A 19978-nucleotide genomic window follows, 5' to 3' on the forward strand; every position below is an offset into this window, starting at 1 on the left:
TTCGTGGAAAAAGCACGGTTTAACAGAAATAAATGTCAATTTTGGTGGATTGGTCGGATCTACCTCCAGAATTTCTTGAAAAATTGCGAAGAAGCTAAAGATTTATCAGGATTATCTTCGATTTAGAGGAGTTTGTTTAGCTTTGCGAAGTGTGACACAAAAAATCCCTGAACATATACCATGTCCGCTCCCTTGATAGCAATCGTCGATGTGGATCTCCATATGGGTGGCTTGTGATTGTTGAAGAAAGCCCTTAAATTTCAATCATAAAACCATTAGTTCAAGCCAAACACCACCTCCTATTTACTGTGTTGTGGAGATGGGAGATCATGACCTGTCAAGATGAAGATATGAGTGTTCATTTGGATGGATCGGTTCGATCCGATCCAATTATGTAGATCCAAATTGATTTTGGTTTTCAAAATATGGATCCTAGTTGTCCAAACTAAATTCAAAGCTAATCCGATCCAATCCAATTACAATTTGGTTGGATATGTTTTTATAATTCGGTTTTTAAAAAGCATAACATTTTAAAATGAAATATAATTATAATATTATCCAATTTTCACAGAAGAAGCGAAAACAAATTATTTAGGTGTAATTTAAAATTTATAAAAAGCTGCTCAGAAGGTATATTATAATTTAATATTTAATAGATAAAAAAGTTTAGAGGGAAAATGCATATTAATTTTTTTATTATGTAAAACCTTTTGAACTTTTTTGAAAAAAATAAATTATAAAATTAATAAATAATTATAGATATATTAAAAATAAATAAATAGTAAATTGTTATTCGGTTTTTTGAACTATTCGGTTCTTATTTTATAAACCAAAACCAATCCAAAATAATAACTCGGTTTTGGTGAAATCCAATCCGAACCAAATAGTCCAATTGGACAACTCGGTTTTATCCAAATAATGAACAACCCTAAGATGAGCTGTCAAAGGGTTTCATCCTATGTTGACATATTTTTCAATTAATATAATGAGGTGGCGAGGGAGTAATCGGCTTACCCCTTCAAAACTTCAAAAATGACTTAATCGACCAGACAAATACGAGTTCATTCCCTCATAAAATCACGAAAATAGTTTAAGGACTAAAATGACCAACTCATTCAATTCAGCAGGGGAAGATGGGGCATTCTTCCATTCAATTACCGTCTTTCTAAAAGTAGTTAAAATACTCTCTCGTTCAAATCAAATCAAAGACACTCATATATGACCTTAGGATCATTACCTATAAGTTGTGATGACTTTTTACATACATCGGGGTTAATTATAATCAAAATACTAAAGACTTAAAGCAAATAACTCCATCCTGACTCTTGTTCCATGTCTAGTAGTAGGATTAGGGTAGAGCCACCCACTCGACAATTTCACCAATATCAAATTACATACGACGTACATATACTGCTCGATCATAGAGTGACATGTCAGGGATCATGATATCAAGTATCATTGCTAGCTATCAGAACACACTCACTACCAGTGCTAGACACTGTGGTATGAATCATCTACAGTAATAATAACATCGAACAAAACGGAACACACTGAAAAGAAACACAAGATACTCTATCACTCTAATGGGCACTTCTTACGAATATAACTTAACACATGTTTTACCTAAAAAGATACTGTTGTCACCATTCAATTTCGATTGGTATAGTCCTCATCTTCCCGATTTAACGGCTATGAAAGGACCCTTCACCTAACCCACCGAAATATCGAAACCTTCGTCTCCCATAGACACATCCAGCACGGACCTCCGGGTCATCTCTCGCTGTGAAACCCCAAACTACTCACCAGAGGAGTATTATACCTTCCGAAACATTACCACAAGTATTTCCAGAAGACCCTTCGGGAATGTCACGCATGCAGAAGATAAGGTTCAAGCACAGAAGCTTGGGACGAATACGGTTAGTCTACCACTACTACGTGTATACGTGAGGATAATGTATAATTAAGATTCTACGGACATTGGATGTGTGCTTCCACCCTATTACCTATTCCTCGTCTGGTTGTGGACTTAGGGCAGAGTCACCCATCCAATTGTCTTGCCAACCATAAGTACATACGATCTATATGCACAAGTTAATGATAGATGGACCACGCACGAGTCCGACCACGAACTTCGAGAAAAGGCCACCCAAGAAGGCGAGTGAACGTCCTATTATCCGAATAAGTCTAGCTATGTAAACCAAACCCATATGTTCCCAACCAGTCTAATCAAACGAGAAACACTAAAGCAGGCCCTATGCGGCGCTCCAAAGAGAAGTTATCACTTTTGACTTAGTACAAGTTCGAGAAAAGCTGGAAGGATCTCGAGAACACAAGAAGACTCGAATAAGTCTTATCATCTATATAAAAACTCAGGGTTTTTACTGGTGAATCTATGATGGCTAATGCAAACATTATGGTCATATATCATTAAGATTCTATGGACATAGAATGTGTGATTCCACCTCATTTCCTGTTCCTTGTTTGATTGTGGGCTTAAGGCGGAGTCACTCATTTGGATGCCCTTGCAATTTTAATGATATACGACTAGTTTACACTAAGCGATTATAAAAGATCTGGTAGGACTCATAATGCAAATTTTATCACAAATTGTTAAAGCATTCGTAATACCAGTACTCACTAACTACATTATAAAATATTCATAGTGGTAACAAGAAGGATAAAACAGGGAGCATAAAGGCACATATTGAATACACTATCATTCCAAAACAATAACTCCTTTTAAATCGACTTAGCTCAAGTTACAATAAGAAATTCCAAGGTCTTCATTTAACATCAGGCGGATTGGTCCCCGCCATATCAATTTCTTGTACCCCGAGAAGTTCCCCCATATTTCCTCCAATTTCTTGAAGTCCCAGTCGAAACAATAATTTCGGGACAAAATTCTTTCTAACGGGGGGAGGGTTTCCATTATGATTCTTATTGTACTACTCGCAATCTTAATATAAAGTATCACTTAGAGTTTTCACGTGTTCGGAAATTCTAAACCCTAATCAGGGTAAGTGATGAATCTACTTGATAAAACATTATTCCATACCCCTCGAGAGCGTATCACATTCATAACAAGGCTTAACAGAGTGTAAGAACCTTGCGTTGCGAAGTCAAACACTCAAAAAGTTCACAAAAGAAATCTCTCCAAGTATGTGAAATCTCTCCCAAATCTCTCTTTGAATGAGAAATCTCTCCAAGTGTGTTAAATCTCTCCCAAATCTCTCTCTAAATGAGAAATTTCTCCAAGTATGTGAAATCTCTCACAAATCTCTCTAAGTATGAGAAATTTCTCCAAGTATGTGAAATCTCTCCCAAATCTCTCTCAAAAGTTCCTTTAACTTTTTATAGTCTTTCGGGTCATCCCGAACCTTAACGGGGTCAAAAACCGCTTGAAACGGGGTAAAAACGGGTAAAATAGCCTTAAGGACCCGAAACCCCTCTTTTAGGGGCGAACCCTCTTAGAGCCAAAGGTCCCCTATAGGGACCGGACCTGCTAAGAACCGAAGTACTAAGAGCCGAACCCGAAGCTGCCTGCGAGCTGAACCTGAACCCTCCCCTTTGGACCGAACCCTTCGCCTTCGCTCCTTCCACCTTCGCTCCATTTCGCCTTCGGGCCCAGCAGCATTAGTGATCGAACCTCGGCCCAGAACCGAGAGGTCTCGTAGGTAGGCCAAATTCACCTGGTTTTTTACTAGTTTTGCATTTTAAGTCCATTTTTTACTAGTTTTACCTTTAAAATGACTACTTGCACATCTCCATACGAATTTTCTACAATTTATGGTAATTTTTACAAAACTGCCTATCATTTCAGAAACGAATTCGGACCAGTCTGTGAATATGAACATTTTAACACAAGTTAAAGACTTCCAAAAATCATAATAAAAATTATGAATAAACTAGACACATTTTATGAACTCTATGAATTTACGGATTCATTTTTCAACTTCGTAAGATTTTTGTATGATTTTTCTAAAATATTGCTGAACGGTTAAAAACTAGTTAACAACTTATAACTTTCATAACACTTTGTATTATGTTGAGCAAAGTGTATAACAATAAGTTATAAATATTGAATGGATTTTCTTGTTATTTTATCATCATAAACTGAAATTTAGTCATTCATGATAAGGATTCTTCATTCATTCGAACACATATAATAAGCTATAATAAGCATAGTTTGTGGATTTTTACTACATGAGAAAGGTTTTACTCTAAAAACAAATGGGTTTTTCATATACTACATAATAGTAATAGTTTATGGACTCATAGCACTAATATATTTTCATAAAAGGGGTTCTTTTACATTACAAACATTTTGGATAAACTATAATAGGTACAGTTTATGTATCATTTACATTTCAAACTTATTTACCAAAGGTTTTTAGTTCAGTTCACGTAAATCTGTTAATGAATAAATTTGTGAGACATTCGCTTCGTGTTACCTTCATAGTAACAAAGTCAAGAGTGCTGTAAATTGTAACCATAGTCTCTTGTATAGAGAGCATGATAGTTGTGTATAGATTTATATTGGGTCTAACAAGCCCGCACTTGAGCTGCATGCAACAGCTAGACCGACAGGTCTAAGGTGACAAGTGTCGTTTAACTTGCGATGCCTGAAGAACGTCGTATTACGAGGTTGTCTAAGTCTTAGCATGGTTATAATAGCTCATATGTGGTATTAAAAAATCATAAGATTTACGGGTTTCACTTTTAAATTAGCGACTTATGTCAATTTAACTCACACAACTTACTTTACGTATGGAAAAATACTTGTATATTTCGGTCTGGATATCTAAGGCTACATTACTTTTATAAGGAAAATATTGGATTTTCTTTGGAAACATATTTCTGTTAAAACTACATTCATCTAGAATTGTTAGGCTTCGGCTATAATTGTTAAGTTTATATGCTAGAGTTATATAAGAATCTATTCATAACTGACTTAGAAATGGTGGGCCCGCCTTACCTCCTGTTCCTTGTTTTGTTGTGGACCTAGGGCAGACCCATTATATTCGACGGTTTATTTAATTGAAGTTTTATATAACTTATATACACTGGATGATTATAGAAGGAATCTAAGGGTCCTTCTAGGGTACATTATCATATAACATAGAAGCATTCATTTCACACGTAATAAAGAAAATATTGGATTTTCTGGAAACATACTCTGTCGCTTTTTCAAGGAAAACGGTTTCTTTCTCAAACAAAACTCTTATGAACACACCAACTTAATTGTTGACACTTTTTCAAAACTACTTGTATTCTCAAGAAATCAGTAAAACAGGAAAACCAACAACATTTTGAGGATGGGACGATAAATCGTCAAATAGTTCATTTTGTCATCATAATGTAATTGATTTTGAAGCATGTAAACTTATTCCATGGTGTAACCTTTTCAATTATATTTATGATGGTTGTATTTACTTTGAGCACTATTATATTCGTTGTTGTGATACTATACATGAAGTCCTCCACCCCTGGACGTTTCCACCATCCTTGGTTTGGGGGTGTGACAATCAAGCCTTCACCTTTCCCCGATCACCTGAAGTACTTGAAACATAAAATTGAAACTATAAGTGTAACACCCCGATCGTGGTATGTATTTTCTATTGGGTTGTTCATTTTTTCATAGGGACTCGACGAGTTGTAGGCCCAAACTTGTTGAGTAGAATGGGAATGGGACGCGAGACTTAAGTCATCTACTCGACGAGCCGAAAGCCTCGACTCGACGAGTAGAGCTGCCAGGGTGAAACCCTAATTTTCAAGGTTTACACCGTATTTAAACACCTTATATGGCCTCCACTCTAGCCCCCTATCACCTCCAAACCATATTCACGAAACCCTAATCAAATTTTGTGTGTTCTTGAGCTATTTTGTGCCATTTTGTGATTTGAAGCTTGGAGAAGGAAGGAAAGGCTTGGAGATTCAAGAAGAAGGCAGTAGATTCAGAGCTTGGGTTGCATTTCCAGCTTGTTTAAGGTATAAAGCTTATACCTTGGCTTTCCATCACTTAGATCTTCTTTAGGGCTTGCATCTTCTCATTTTTGGGCCATTTCAAAGTCACTTTCGGGATTTGATTGCATATTAGAGTGATGAATTCAGATCTGGGAACATTGGAGCTTAGGAAGCTTAAAGTTGCCACCTTTATTGAGTTATGGCCCTATCCCATGCATTAGAACTACTTTTTCTCTTTATATTTCTCTTTTTTGTTCCAAGCTATTTGAAAAATGGGATTTCAATGTCATTAATTTCATATTTTATATGTGCTTTGTAGGTGGTGAGTTTGTACTCCATGGTGGTTGCATGAAAATGCTACTGGTGTAGACATGGTAACAAAATAAAAAGTTGTTTTTTTATTAATCTCATCTAAATGATTAACAAGGGATTTCACTAATCAAGTCATCAGATGGGGGTGAGCAAGGAGGAGAAACAAAAACCCCATCTTCAGAAATCAAATACGTTTATGATGACCAGGTTTAATATTCTTTTTAATTATTAATTGATGATTACAATTTTTTTTTATTTGACTATAAAGTTCAAAACTTTAAGGTGCTTGCTTTTCTATATTTCCTTCTAAACCCATGGTGCAGTTGAAGCATGTGCAACCTGAAATTTATATGCTACAAGATCACAAGGACGAACTGTAGGTAAGTTAACATGACTGATATATGAATTTGTGAATCCAGATCAACAAGCTTGTGTCATGAAGTAATTTAACTCTATTTACATGGTGGTCATAACTCATAAAAGAATGGTAATTGATAGTCCTATATACATTGTTGATTCACCATGATATGCTAAAATCATAACCAGAAGACTACATAGGTTGTTGGAGATGAAATTAGTGTGTTCTATAGTTTGTATTTGATTTTAATATTCTTTGTTGAGATGAGCATATCCATTTGCCACAAATCTTGGTATGGAGATTCCTTTTTGTTTTCCAGATGCTGATATGCAGAATTTGAATTAGGAAAAGGAATTCCAATTTCTCCTTTTATAAGGTGGAGAAGAACTAAGAAGAATAAAAACAAGAAAGAAAGATAGAGATGTTTTCATTGTTTTATGGACTTTGGAAATATTTGGTCAGTAAGACAGAGTTTCATGTACTGATTCTTGGAATTGACAAGGATGGAAAAACAATAATCATTTCTCTACTCTTTCATTATTGCATACTTTTATGTAATTTGTGCATTTGGTTTGTAGTAAAACACGCCTATTTAGACATGAGCAATACTTTGTTTATATGTAGACCTTACTGGAGAAATTGAAGACACAATATTCAAACTTAGAAGGCCTTCCCCCTGATCGAATTGTTCCTACTGTTGGAGTCAATATTGTTCGAATAGAAACTTTAAATACAAAACCTGTGTTTTAGGATCTTGGAGGTTAGGTATTTACAATCATTCCTTTTATCTCATACCTTCTAAATTTCCCAACTTTTCTTATGATCTTATCTTAAAAAGTAGCATAATAATAATAGCAAGCGCTAGAGATTTTAATAAAAACTGTAGTGTAACTGTAATTTTTTTTTTTTCTAATTTGTCACTGGTTCACGAGTATCTATAAAGTTTGGTCTTCGTTCAATTTGGGAGAAATATTATGAGGAGGAAAATGTTGTTATCTTTGTAGTTGATGCTTCTTGTCCATCACGTTTTGAAGATTTCAAATTTGTCATTGGTAACTAAGCTTTGTTTTACATTAGATGTTGCCCTTTTGTGGTAAATTTATGAAATGAAGCTATTTAACATATGCTGATTGTAATTTGAAATTTGTTGATATCAGAAAAGCTGCTTATGCATGAGGATCTGCAAGGTGCCCTTCTTATAATACTAGCCAACAAACAAGTAAATACACAATAAATAAAAATATATTAAATACGAATATTTATAATTTATAATTTTTATTTTTATCTTATGGTTGAGATGGTACTAAATTGCAGGATCTTGTTGATGCTGTATCAATAGAAGAACTTGTTCAGTATTTGGACCTGAAGAAATTAGATGAAAGAGCTTATACATTTGAAGTTGCTTCAGGGTACGATGGGTAAGTCAAGTAAAAAGATTGAAAATATTTGTGAATTCTGTTGGTACTTCAGTTAGGGTATCACAAATTTACTTTCTTATACAAACACATATCTGAAATCTCAAAAAAAAAATCCCCAACAACATACATCGCTGCATCTAACGCTTTTCTATGTTTACTGCATTTTCCTATAAACCATCTTTTGCTAATGTAGTTGTTGCTATGTAACTGATATGAACATCCCTCGTAGTAAGTTGGACCAACATCCAACCGAGAAAGGGCAGTCTTTACAAGTAACAGGCTAGGAAACCAAGAGGATGTTAAAAATTATAATATGGTTATTTATCTGCTATAGCTTCAAATAACGAAAAAAAAGGTACACAACGCCAAAGGCGCATCTAATTCCATCTAGTTACAAATTAATTGACAAATTTCATTCTTTTCGCAGGTGTGTCATTTTTTTTAATTGTTTCATGCAAACTGGTGGTGTGAAATACAATACAACTAATGTTTGTCTCACACAACAAACAACAAGTGCATTGCCATCAACACATTTAAAATATTTCAAAGTCTGGAAGGTTTAAATATAATAACCAACATTCACATTTTTCTTTTGTATATTATTGTAAATTTATTATTAATCACTTATTTTGAAATGGAATAATATAAGTGAGATAAATGGATGCAGGGGAATATTGTGTTGTAACTTTGATTTGCAGATGAAATGAGGGAATATTTCTTGTCTTATGGAGTTAGAAGAGGAAAAGAAAGCTCAAGCTAAAAGAGATAAGATGCTGCAAATGCAAGTGTTGCATTCTTCATTTCAATTGTTAGTTGTACTACTAATGATGGAAGCTGCTAATAAAGGAAATGGAAGAATTCGCATGAAATAGATTTTTTGTATGAAACACAGAGTAGATTAGATGAATGCAAATTTATATATTGTAAGAAATAGAATTGTATGGCATTAAATTTTATGCAATACATTGTATTTTTTGTATATGGTATTTTATTTCTATTATGAGACATTAAATGCAAATTTAATTTAAAAATTAATAAATATATAAATATATATTTTTAAACATTTAAATTTACAATACGCAAAAATGTATGTCACCTTCATTTATTACATGGCCTTTCTTGACAGGGGTTTTAATGATACACATTGCGTGTCATAAATGCGCGTAGTCTATAGATGACGCACAAAAAGCGTGTCGTCTCTCGTTATGACAGGGCCTTCCTTGACACGCATTTATGTGTCGTCTGAGCGTTTTAGGACACACATTGCACGTTGTAAAAGGCTATTTTGCTAGTAGTTTTAGCAACTTTACGTGTTATGCTAGCCTAAGGATACCAGATATGTGGAATGGATGCATTGAACTCAACAAAAATCAACTTTATGGAATTGGCATATGGGGGACTTGACGAGTTGTTCATGCAACTCGGCGAGTTAGGTCATGGTTCCCCAACCTTTTCTGGTTCTGAGTGAACTCGTTGAGTCTGGGAGATGACTCAGCACGTTGGACATAGTTCTTGGACTAAAAGATTGAAGAACTCAACGAGTCCTAGGAGGGACTCGGCAAGTTATGAGAAAATGTCCCGATTCTGTAAAGGGAGGACTCGAAGAGTCCAAGGAGGGACTCGATGAGTTCAAATGGAAAGTCTCGATGCTGTCATAAGGAGCAACTCAGCGAGTTAGAGGGTAACTCTACGAGTCAAATCGCGAACTCGGGATTCTCTGAATTGTGGAACTTGAGAGTTGATGGACCAACTCGGCGAGTCGAGTGAGCCAGAATGTTGACTTGGACCAGAAGGTTGACTTTGACCAGGATGTTGACCTTTGACTTGACCATTGACCCGAGTTGACCTTTAAAGGGGGTTATAAGTTTGAAAGAATAATTAAAACAGATGTTATGTGTAGGAGTTTGAGGAAAGTTGATCCCAACACCGATGACAGTTCAGTTACTACATGACATTGGGGTGAGTTACCATCCAGTAGAAGTGGGTCTAAGGCCACAATGTCGGCCCACTAAGTAGGAGTTGTTGTTAGATGATTGTCTTCGTGATAATTATCTGGTAAGCCATTATTTGTTATGCTTTTATGTGCTAGGATGCTATGATATAGGTGTTAGTAGTGGTAGGGGTAAAATAGTCCCCGATTACCGGTTGAAAGATACCGAAGGGGAGGACAGTACCCATGCATGCCTAACTATATGTTCATGTTATGTTGTTATGTGGTAGTGGTAGGGGTGAAATAGTCCCCGGTTACCGGTTGAGAGATACCATAGGGGAGGTCAGCTCGCGGTTACTGGCTGAAAGATACCAAAGGGGAGGTCAACTCCCGGTTACTGGTTGAAAGATACCGAAGGGGAGGTCAGCTCCTGGTTACTGGTTAAAAGATAACGAAGGGAAGTCCAGCTTCCGATTATGCCAATCAGATACCGATTGAAAGATACCGATGGATAGGCATTATCTGTTTATGGTATGTGGTATGATGGGGGAACTCACTAAGATTTGTGCTTACGGTTTACAATTTTTGTTTCAGGTCCTTCTTCGAAGGGAAAGGATTCGATACGGTAGCAACGCATCACACCAATATTTTCCGCACTTGATGTTCTTGGGATTGTACTTTGACATTATTATGATATGGTTTTGAGACACTTGATCGATGCTTTTATGAAATAAATTACTTGATGATGTTTTCTTATAAATTATTTTATGATATGCTATATTAAAATGAAATTTTTCGTCTTGAATTTTGGGATGTTACAAGTTGGTATCATAGCCTTGGTTTGAGGGATTCGGACACACCTTTGGGGGTGTCTGGACTCAAATTGAGGGTGTGAAACATTTTTACAAGAAATTAGTTTTCTAAAATTTAAATAAAGAGTTTTGAGAAAGAACAAGGTGTGTGATGCGTGTAATCGACCGAGCTCAAGTAAGTTTTTCCCAAGATACCCATACATGTTATGTTATGATATGATTATGAGAACTGCATGCTAGATTAGGACTGAGGATCTAGGAAGGATGCCTTATATGCCTACTATATGTGTATGAGGATTGCATGCTAGATTAGGGTTAAGGATCTAGGAAGATGCCTTATGTGCCTATTATATGTGCTTATGCTAGAACTGATTAGTCAGTGATGAGATAACCTGAATAGGATATATTTGGCTTTGTTACTCAGTGCTTGAATGTTGCTTGCTTTGTGCTTTTAGGAGTTCCAATTACCTTTCACTAACTAGTAAACGAATACGTTAAGTTAAATATTGCGAGGACTAAATAATTTCAAAAGGTTAGGTCTAGCCCTATTTCGCAGCTCTTGTTTGAGTCCAACCGTTGTAAGGTAGGACCTCTCATTTGAAGAATTATCTGGTCTAAGTGATATGTAATGCTATTCGCGATCTATTTAGGTAATGGTAACATTAATTTCTTATGCAGCTGATGGCGGAGAGTAGGTTGGAGTGTTACCCTAAGGTAAGCCTAGGATGAGATTAGAGCAGTGAGCAGAAGTAGTAGAAGGGACTTGGTGAACTCAAGGAAATCCTTGAGGAAAGTACGGATAGATGTGGAAGGTAGTATGGGCCCGTACTACTGAAAGCAAAGGATCCATACTCGAGTCAAGGAGAGCGGAGATAGAACCATGGAACTTGTAAAGAGTGTCAGACCTCTCGAGATTATATATGACCCTGCCAATTATATGTTTTGTTTCAGAATGGTGGTGACACGTCACAAAGCAGGAGGTTCAAGGTTTGGGTCAGGATCAGGTTCAGCTTCAGGTTCGGGTACAGGTTCTGAGCCAGTTGATGACGGACTACGCGAGTTCATTGCGTCTGAGATCACGAGAGGCATCCTTGAGGCAATCCCGGTGATTTTTGGGTCGATCAAGGAAGGGATTATCGAGCTGATGGAGGAGCATCTCAGGGCGTTCTAGAGCGACATGGCGTCTCGCTAGTCAGGGACATGCACACTCTCCTTAAAGGATTTGAGGGGGCATGGTGCACCAGACTTCCACAGAGTGAAGGACCCCATTGTTTTCAGGAGGTGGATTGAAGACATGAAGTATGCTCAGTTGACGAGCTTCTGCCCGGAGGGGTCGAGGGTCTGGTATGTTGCAAGGTGTTTGAGGGACAGAGCTAGAGATTGGTGGGAGGCAGTTAGTGATTCACTAGGAGCCCCAACCATTAAGGCTATGACTTGGTCAGATTTTGTGACCAGGTTCAAGGCTGAGTTTGCGCCAGCTGTGAAGCTTAAACTGGTGGCTAGGGAGTTTATGGATATAAGGCAGACGACTGAGTTGGTGGCGGAGATTACTGCCAAGTTCAGGGAGAGGACCTTATTGGTGCCCCAGTATGCAGGGGATGAGGAGATGCGAAAAACCCGCTACCACGACATTTTGAGAGCTGACATTCGGAAACATGTCAGCTACTTGGCATGTCCGAAATTGGATGACATGATTGCGAGGGCGAGCGAGAGGGAGATTGACATAGAGCACATCAGGAAGAGGAAGGCGGAGACTGAGCAGGGTAACAGGGTTTCAAGGAAGAAACCCAAGGGATTCGACTCTAGGTCAAAGGGCCAGCAGGGTCGGAGCCGCTGTGGTAAATATGGTAAGTCACATAAAGGGGTTTGCTGAAATGGGGGATCAGGCTGCTATAAGTGCGGCTAGACTGGGCACTTTGGTAGGGATTGTACTGCCCCTACCCCCACCTTTCAGACATCAGAACTGATTTGCTTTCATTGCAATTAGTAGGGCCATAAAAAGGCCAACTGCCTGAGATTGATAGCCGTAGCAACACTAGTGGCGACACCAACTCCAACGACCCTGCGGATTATGGATGGCTGACAGGGCAAGACGAATGCTCCAGTGGTAAGGAGCCGAGCCTTCCAGGTGACCGTTGAATAGGTGTGTGCCGCACCAGATGTGGTGACAGGTATGTTTTCTTCTCCCTAACTCTTATTATATGTCATTTACGATATTTATGTGCTATATTTTATGTGATCGTTCCATGTGAACGGAATCCCAATTCAGGTGTTATTCGATTCGGGGGCTACCCAATCATTTTTCTCTCTTGCACTTAGCAAGAGGTTTTCTGAGTCTTCGGGGATGTTGGATAATCCTTTAGAGGTTGAGATTGCTGACGATCAATCTGTTCGGGCATCAGAGGTTTTTAGAGGTTGCATGTTGAGGTTATATGACGAGCGTTACCTTGTAGATTTGGTTCCCATTCCGTTATGTGGGAACAAGGTTATCATCGGCATGGATTGGTTGATCCCTAATGGGGCAGTGATCGACTGCGCATAGCAGCTGGTATGTCTTAGGACCTTAAGTGGAGGAGAGTTGGTGGTTCAGGGTGAGAGGCCGCAACAAGGACCAACTTTGTGCTCAGCAGCGAGGGCTAGACGCTACCTTCAACAAGGTCGCGCAAGGTACGCCGCTTATGTTACGGATACCCGGGAAGTGGGTAAGGAGACCTTGAGTGATGTGTCAATAGTGTGAGAGTACCCGGACGTATTTCCAGAAGAGTTGTCTAGGATACCTCCGGAGAGACAGGTGGAGTTGAGGATCGACCTAGTCCCTGGTGCTGCAGGAGCTGTTAGACCACGGATTCATTAGGCCGAGTAGTTCACCTTGGGGAGCCCCAATCGTGTTTGTGAAGAAAAGGGATGAGTCGCATCGGATGTGTATCGACTACCGGGAGCTAAACAAGGTAATGGTAAAGAACAATTACCCACTCTCGAGGAATTGATGATCTCTTCGACCAGCTACAGGGGGTATCTAGGTTTTCCAAGATAGATCTTCATTCTGGCTACCATCAGATGAGGTTTAGAGATGAGGATGTATAGAAGACTACTTTCCGGACTCGCTATGGCTACTATGAGCTCCTGGTGATGCCCTTCGGGCTCACCAATGCTCCTGCCGCGTTCATGGACCTCATGAACCGCGTGAGCAGACCGATGCTGGATAGGTATGTGATCGTCTTCATTAATGACATTTTGGTTTACTCTAAGATGCAGGAGCAGCATGAGGAGCACTTGCGACAGGTTTTGGGTACCCTGAGGAGGGAGAACTTGTATGCCAAGTTCTCCAAATGTGAGTTCTAGTTGCACGAGGCGCAGTTCCTAGGGCACCTTGTCAACCAGAATGGGATTTTGGTTGACCCGGCCAGAGTAGAGGTCGTGATGAGGTGGGAGGTTCCAAAGTCTCCATCTGAGATTTAGAGTTTCGTATTCATTCAGGATTTCTCCAAGATAACAGTACCCTTGACTTGGCTGACGAAGAAGGCCGTCGTATTTCCCTGTGGGCCTGAGCAACAGGCAGCGTTTGAGACTTTGAGGCAGAGGTTGTGTGAGGTGCGGATCTTAGCCCTGCCTGAGGGCATGGAGGATTATTTAGTATACTGCGATGCGTCCATTTTGGGATTGGTTGCAGTATTGATGCAGAGAGGGCACTTCATCGCCTAAGCCTCGAGGCAGCTAACGCCTCACGAGGCGAACTACCTGAAACACGATTTGGAGTTGGGGGAGGTTGTCGTTGCCTTCAAGATTTGGCGACATTACCCTTATGGGGTCCGTTGTACCATTTACAAGGACCACAAGAGTTTAAGGTACCTTATGGATCAGCCAAATCTGAACATGAGGCAGTGGTGGTGGCTAGATGTGGTGAAGGATAACGACTGTGAGATCCTCTACCACCCGGGGAAGGCCAATGTTGTGGTCGATGCTCTTAGCCGCAAGGCAGCCCCGATCAGAGAGATCAGCTTACGGATGAATGTAGTGACTCCGTTTCTAGAGCAGATCCGAGAGGCCCAACAGGAGGCTATGAAGGAGGAACTTCGGAAGACTAAACATATTGTGTGTCAGGTTTCCTCCTTCGATTATGATAGCTGTGGGTTGTTGACACTACACTGTAGAGTGTGGGTTCCATATCATGGAGGTGTGCGCTAGGTTTTGATGGAGGAGGCACACAAATCCAGGTTTTCTATTCATCCCGTGGCGACGAAGATGTACAGAGATCTTCGTCTTGACTACTGGTGGGCCTGCATGAAGCAGGGTGTAGCCTGGTACGTCGAGAGATGCCTGACCTGCAGGAAGGTCAAGTCAGAGCACCAGAGACCTCACGACAAGACGCATCCGTTGGATATCCCTATGTAGAAGTGGGAGGACATTACTATGGACTTCATCACGAAGCTTCCCAGGACCGCATAGGGAGTGGATTCGATTTGGGTCATCATGGATCGATTGACTAAGAGTGCCTAATTCATTCCAATCCAGGAGAGCATCTCGGCCGAAAAGCTGGCCGACATCTACATCAGAGAGGTAGTAGCTCGGAACGGAGTACTAGTTTCTATGATTTCAGATAGAGATGTACGATTAACTTCCAGATTCTGGAAGAAGTTTCACGACGAGTTGGGTACTCGTCTGCACTTTAGCACGACTTTTCACCCGCAGACGGATGGTCAGAGCGAGCGAACCATCCAGACTCTAGAGGATATGCTACGGGCGTGTGTCCTATACTTCGATAGTAGCTGGGATACCTACCTTCCCTTGGCAGAGTTTGAAGGGTTTTTAGCATTCTAACACTCCTATGGTGTACATGCAACCCTAGAAACCTTGGATCTATGTTTTCGGTATTATACATGAAAATTTGATTTTCCAAGGTTCTCAACCTAACTAGCATGTTATGGGGTACTTGTAATATAAAACTTTAGTAGAATAACATACCTTTCCTTCTGGTTGATTGCTTGGAGTCTTGAGAGGCTATCACCGATAATGTGGATGCCTCAAGTGGAATTACAAATCACCAAAACACCTTGGAAGACTTGAGAGAATAATACCCACCAAGTAGAAATCGGCCCACCCTTTGTACTCACACACTAGTGCCATTTCATGTGCCAAAGACCTCTTTATATAGTATGGCGGATTAGGGTTACATCCATGTAAACCCTAATACCCATGACCTTTCATTTCCATAGGATCCATGGGTTAAAAACTCCATGGACTATCCATGAAAGCTTAGCCCATCCTAAATGAAGTTGGCCCATTATATATATATATATATATATATATATATATATATATATATATATATATATATATGTATATATATATATATATAAGAGTCCATATTCAATTAGTTCCTTTTGATCACTAAATTAATTCTTGATCAATACTAATTAAATAATATGATTGTTTTGGTGAAGTGCAACCCAAATGGTCCATGCCGGGTCGGGTCAAGTACATACCAAGTATAGTTACGGACTTAGACACCATATCCAACAGTCTCCCACTTGGATAAGTCTGATAACTATAGTATGACTTTAGGAACTGACCAACAATCAAAGCTCTTAAAACTCTGTTGAACTATGAAGTGCCAGTTTAGATAAGTGATCATATAATCCTCTGTTCTAGATATCATCCAGACAAATACATGGAACAAAGTCGTACTTATTGTCCAACAATTTGTTTTCCAATTTTTGATTTGTTTGACATAGAACTGAACTGAACACATCAATTTGGTTCTGACCAGGCCTGGCACATAGGTCAAAAAAATCTTCGAGGGGCCCAGATATCACTTTTAATCCTCAAAGGACCAAAAGAAACAGATAAACTTCGACTTATATGCTTGTTCTACTACTTGTCGAATCATACACAAAGGCACGTTTTATAACATCAAGTTACTGATGCGTTTTCGTACAATCAATGCATAACTAACTCAGAGGCAACAACTCATATCTCTAGGTTTGAAGACTTATATGATATCACCACCTCACGATCACTCGAGATGAATTCCATGAAGTGATACAAGTTAGTGTGGGTTTAATCCAATACTCATAAATTATGAGCACTCATGAATGTGTTAGAAACTTTTGCTATGTCTAAGACCTTAAACATCTACAAGCCCAATTCATGACAGTCTTGATTCATACCTACTTCCAAAATATGATAGATTGTGGAGAGTTTGAATAAAGTAATTATTCTAGAAGTCAAAACATGCAAAATTGAAACAATAGTAAACAATTGACACAAGGTAGCAACACCTTACTTATAAATAAACAACAACTTTTATTTAATCATCAAATGTCAATTACATTTTACAAGTTTCATAAATAGCTATCTAATCTAAAAAACTAATATTGTCCTTCCACCCAATGCGCCTCACATGCTGTAAATGCTTAACCCTATTCAGTCCCTTCGTGAGGGGATCTGTTGGGTTCTCTTCTGATGATACCCTCTTTGCCACGAGGAGTCCTTCTTCTATCTTGTGTCTTCTGAAGTGATATTTTCTATCAGTGTGTCTGGATCTGCCATGATCTCTCGATTCCTTGGCTAAGGCAACCACAATATTTCTGTCACAGAAAAATTCCATAGGCTCCTTTATAACTAATATAACTCCAAGGTCTCCGATGAAGTTCCTCAGTCATATCGCCTCCTTCGTCGCTTCACTCGCTGCTATGTACTCTGACTCACATGTCGAATCAGCTACTTTGTCTTGTTTCGAACTTTTCCAAGTAATTGCTCCTCCATTCATGGTAAAGACCCAGCCAGAATGAGAGCAGAAATTATCCCTATCAGTCTAAAAGCTAGTGTCACTATACCTCACTACTCTCAAGTCATCACTCCCACCAAGGGTAAGGACCCAGTCCTTAGTCCTCCGCAGGTACTTGAGAATGTTCTTCACCGCAGTCCAGTAAGCCTTGTCAGGGTTCCCATGATATCTACTGACCATGCTCAAAGTAAAGGCCACATTAGGGCGAGTACAATTCATAGCATACATGATCGAGCCTACAGCGGAAGCATATGGTAATCGACTCATCTCAGCTATCTCAGCCTCTGTACTCGGGCTCTGAGCCTTGCTTAGTTTGGCATTTTGCTGGATCGGTAAGTCACCTTTCTTGGAATTCTGCATGTTGAACATTTTCAACACTTTGTCCACATAGGTGCTTTGACTAAGTCCAATTAGTCTTTTACTCCTTTCTCTCAATATCCTTATCCCTAGGATATAGGCAGCTTCTCCAAGGTCCTTCATAGCGAAACACTTCCCAAGCCAGGACTTAACCTCTTGCAAAGTTGGGATGGTATTTCCCATGAGTAGTATGTCATCCACATACAGTACCAAAAAGCTAACTACACTCCCACTAGCTATGACAAATACCCATGACTCATGTTCGCTTCTCGAAAAACCAAAATCTTTGACTTTCTCATCAAAACAAAGATTCCAGCTGCGAGATGCTTGTTTCAATCCATAAATGGATTTCTCAAGCTTGCACACTCTATCAGGGTACTCTGCACTGACAAAACCCTCTGACTGACTCATGTAAACATCCTCAGCCAACTTTCCATTAAGGAAAGCGGGTTTGACATCCATTTTCAATATTTCATAATCATGAAATGCAACAATGGCTAGCATGTCACACCCCCAAACCGTAACGGCGGAAACGTTCGGGGTGGATGACGTCATATGTAGTATCACAACAATTGCATCATAGTAAGCAAGTAAACACAACATTACATTGAATACATATATAAAAGTATTTACATCTTCTTGGTTGTTGTTTTCATACATCAAAAGTATACAAAATAAAAAACGAGACTCTAAACGCACCATCTTCTCAAAACTCCAGGAGGTACCTATTTATTGATTCCCTGATAATACAAGTAATTTTGAAAGAGTATCAGCATAAAGCTGGTGAGTTCATAAGCGTTGTTTTTGTAATGAAAACCTGTTGATGAATCTATAAATTGTTCGTACGTTTCCGAGAAAATCCAATATTTTCTTTAGTAAAAGTATGATAGTTCCAGTTCTTTCTTTGATCACTTAATTCATACTGGCCATGTATAAACCAATATCAAACAGACAGTTGATTATGTGAATCCGCCCTAAGTCCACAACAAAACAAGGAACAGGAAATGAGGCGGAAACCACACATTCAACAATCTATCAAATATTCTTCATACATAACCCTAATGCATAAACTAAGAATTCATAGAACCAACTAATTTGTTTGTTACTGTATCTTGTTGTAGCATATGAAACATATCAGTTTGTATGCTTAATTACTAATAGATATGTTGGATAATGAACTCTATATGAAAAACCATCATATAGAATGTACTGTTTGAAACCCCTGACTACCACTAGTATGTATAGTATGTTCTATTTGAAAACCCTGTCTACCACCAGTATGTATAGTATATTCTATTTGAAAACCCTGGCTACCACCAGTATGTATAGTATGTTCTATTTGAAAACCCTGGCTACCACCAGTATGTATAGTAGTTTTATTAATTAAAATAAAACTAATGAAGAATGAAATCTCGTAAACATATGTTAGTTTATACTTATTGTGAGTCATATAACCATGCTTGATATGACCTAGTGACCTTTACAATGTTCTTCAACTGTCAGTTAAATGACATTTGTTACCCCAGGCATGCCCGCCTAACTGTAGCTAGCAGTTCAGGTGTGGGATTGTCAGTCCCGAATGGATCTATTCACAATTCTCATGCTCTCCCTCCAGGAGACTCTAGTTATACTATGATAGGATTTAGTTAAGTACACCAAAGGGTACAATTTTGAAGATGTTGTCTCATAATCTTGTATTAACTAGTTTACATGTAGTATTGTTCTCTTGTATTGGAATCTGTGTGTACACTGTATAGGTAATAATTATACTTAAATAATTATTAAATGTTGTACTCTTGTAGTAATGTATATCATAAACTAAATCTGTCATAGTTTATATGTTTACCCATATATGAAATCTGAATCGGTAAAAGCTATGTATTGAATTCCCTAAACTAAACCCATTATAGTTTGCTTGAAATGTTTTGTACTTGATTTGTAAATTATTCTGAAAACTATGCAATTATGTTTTCTAGTTGAAAGTGTCCCTTATGCTCAACATAGTACAAGAAGGGATAAAATGTCTAAATATTTTATAAA

At 38.6% G+C, this 19978-nt stretch overlaps 1 protein-coding gene across 1 annotated transcript; it reads left to right on the forward strand.

The window, feature by feature from the left end:
* Nucleotides 1-7055: 7055 nt before the first annotated feature.
* Nucleotides 7056-10829, forward strand: LOC111887439 (uncharacterized; the record flags this gene model as incomplete). Its single annotated transcript, XM_023883608.1, is given in 6 exon segments — nt 7056-7147; nt 7258-7399; nt 7578-7686; nt 7792-7853; nt 7949-8052; nt 10817-10829. Coding segments are annotated over 6 exon segments (522 nt in total), but the record flags the coding sequence as incomplete, so codon positions are not given.
* Nucleotides 10830-19978: the final 9149 nt, after the last annotated feature.

The sequence above is a fragment of the Lactuca sativa genome, chromosome 6 (genome assembly GCF_002870075.4).
Source record: "Lactuca sativa cultivar Salinas chromosome 6, Lsat_Salinas_v11, whole genome shotgun sequence".
NCBI lineage: Eukaryota > Viridiplantae > Streptophyta > Magnoliopsida > Asterales > Asteraceae > Lactuca > Lactuca sativa.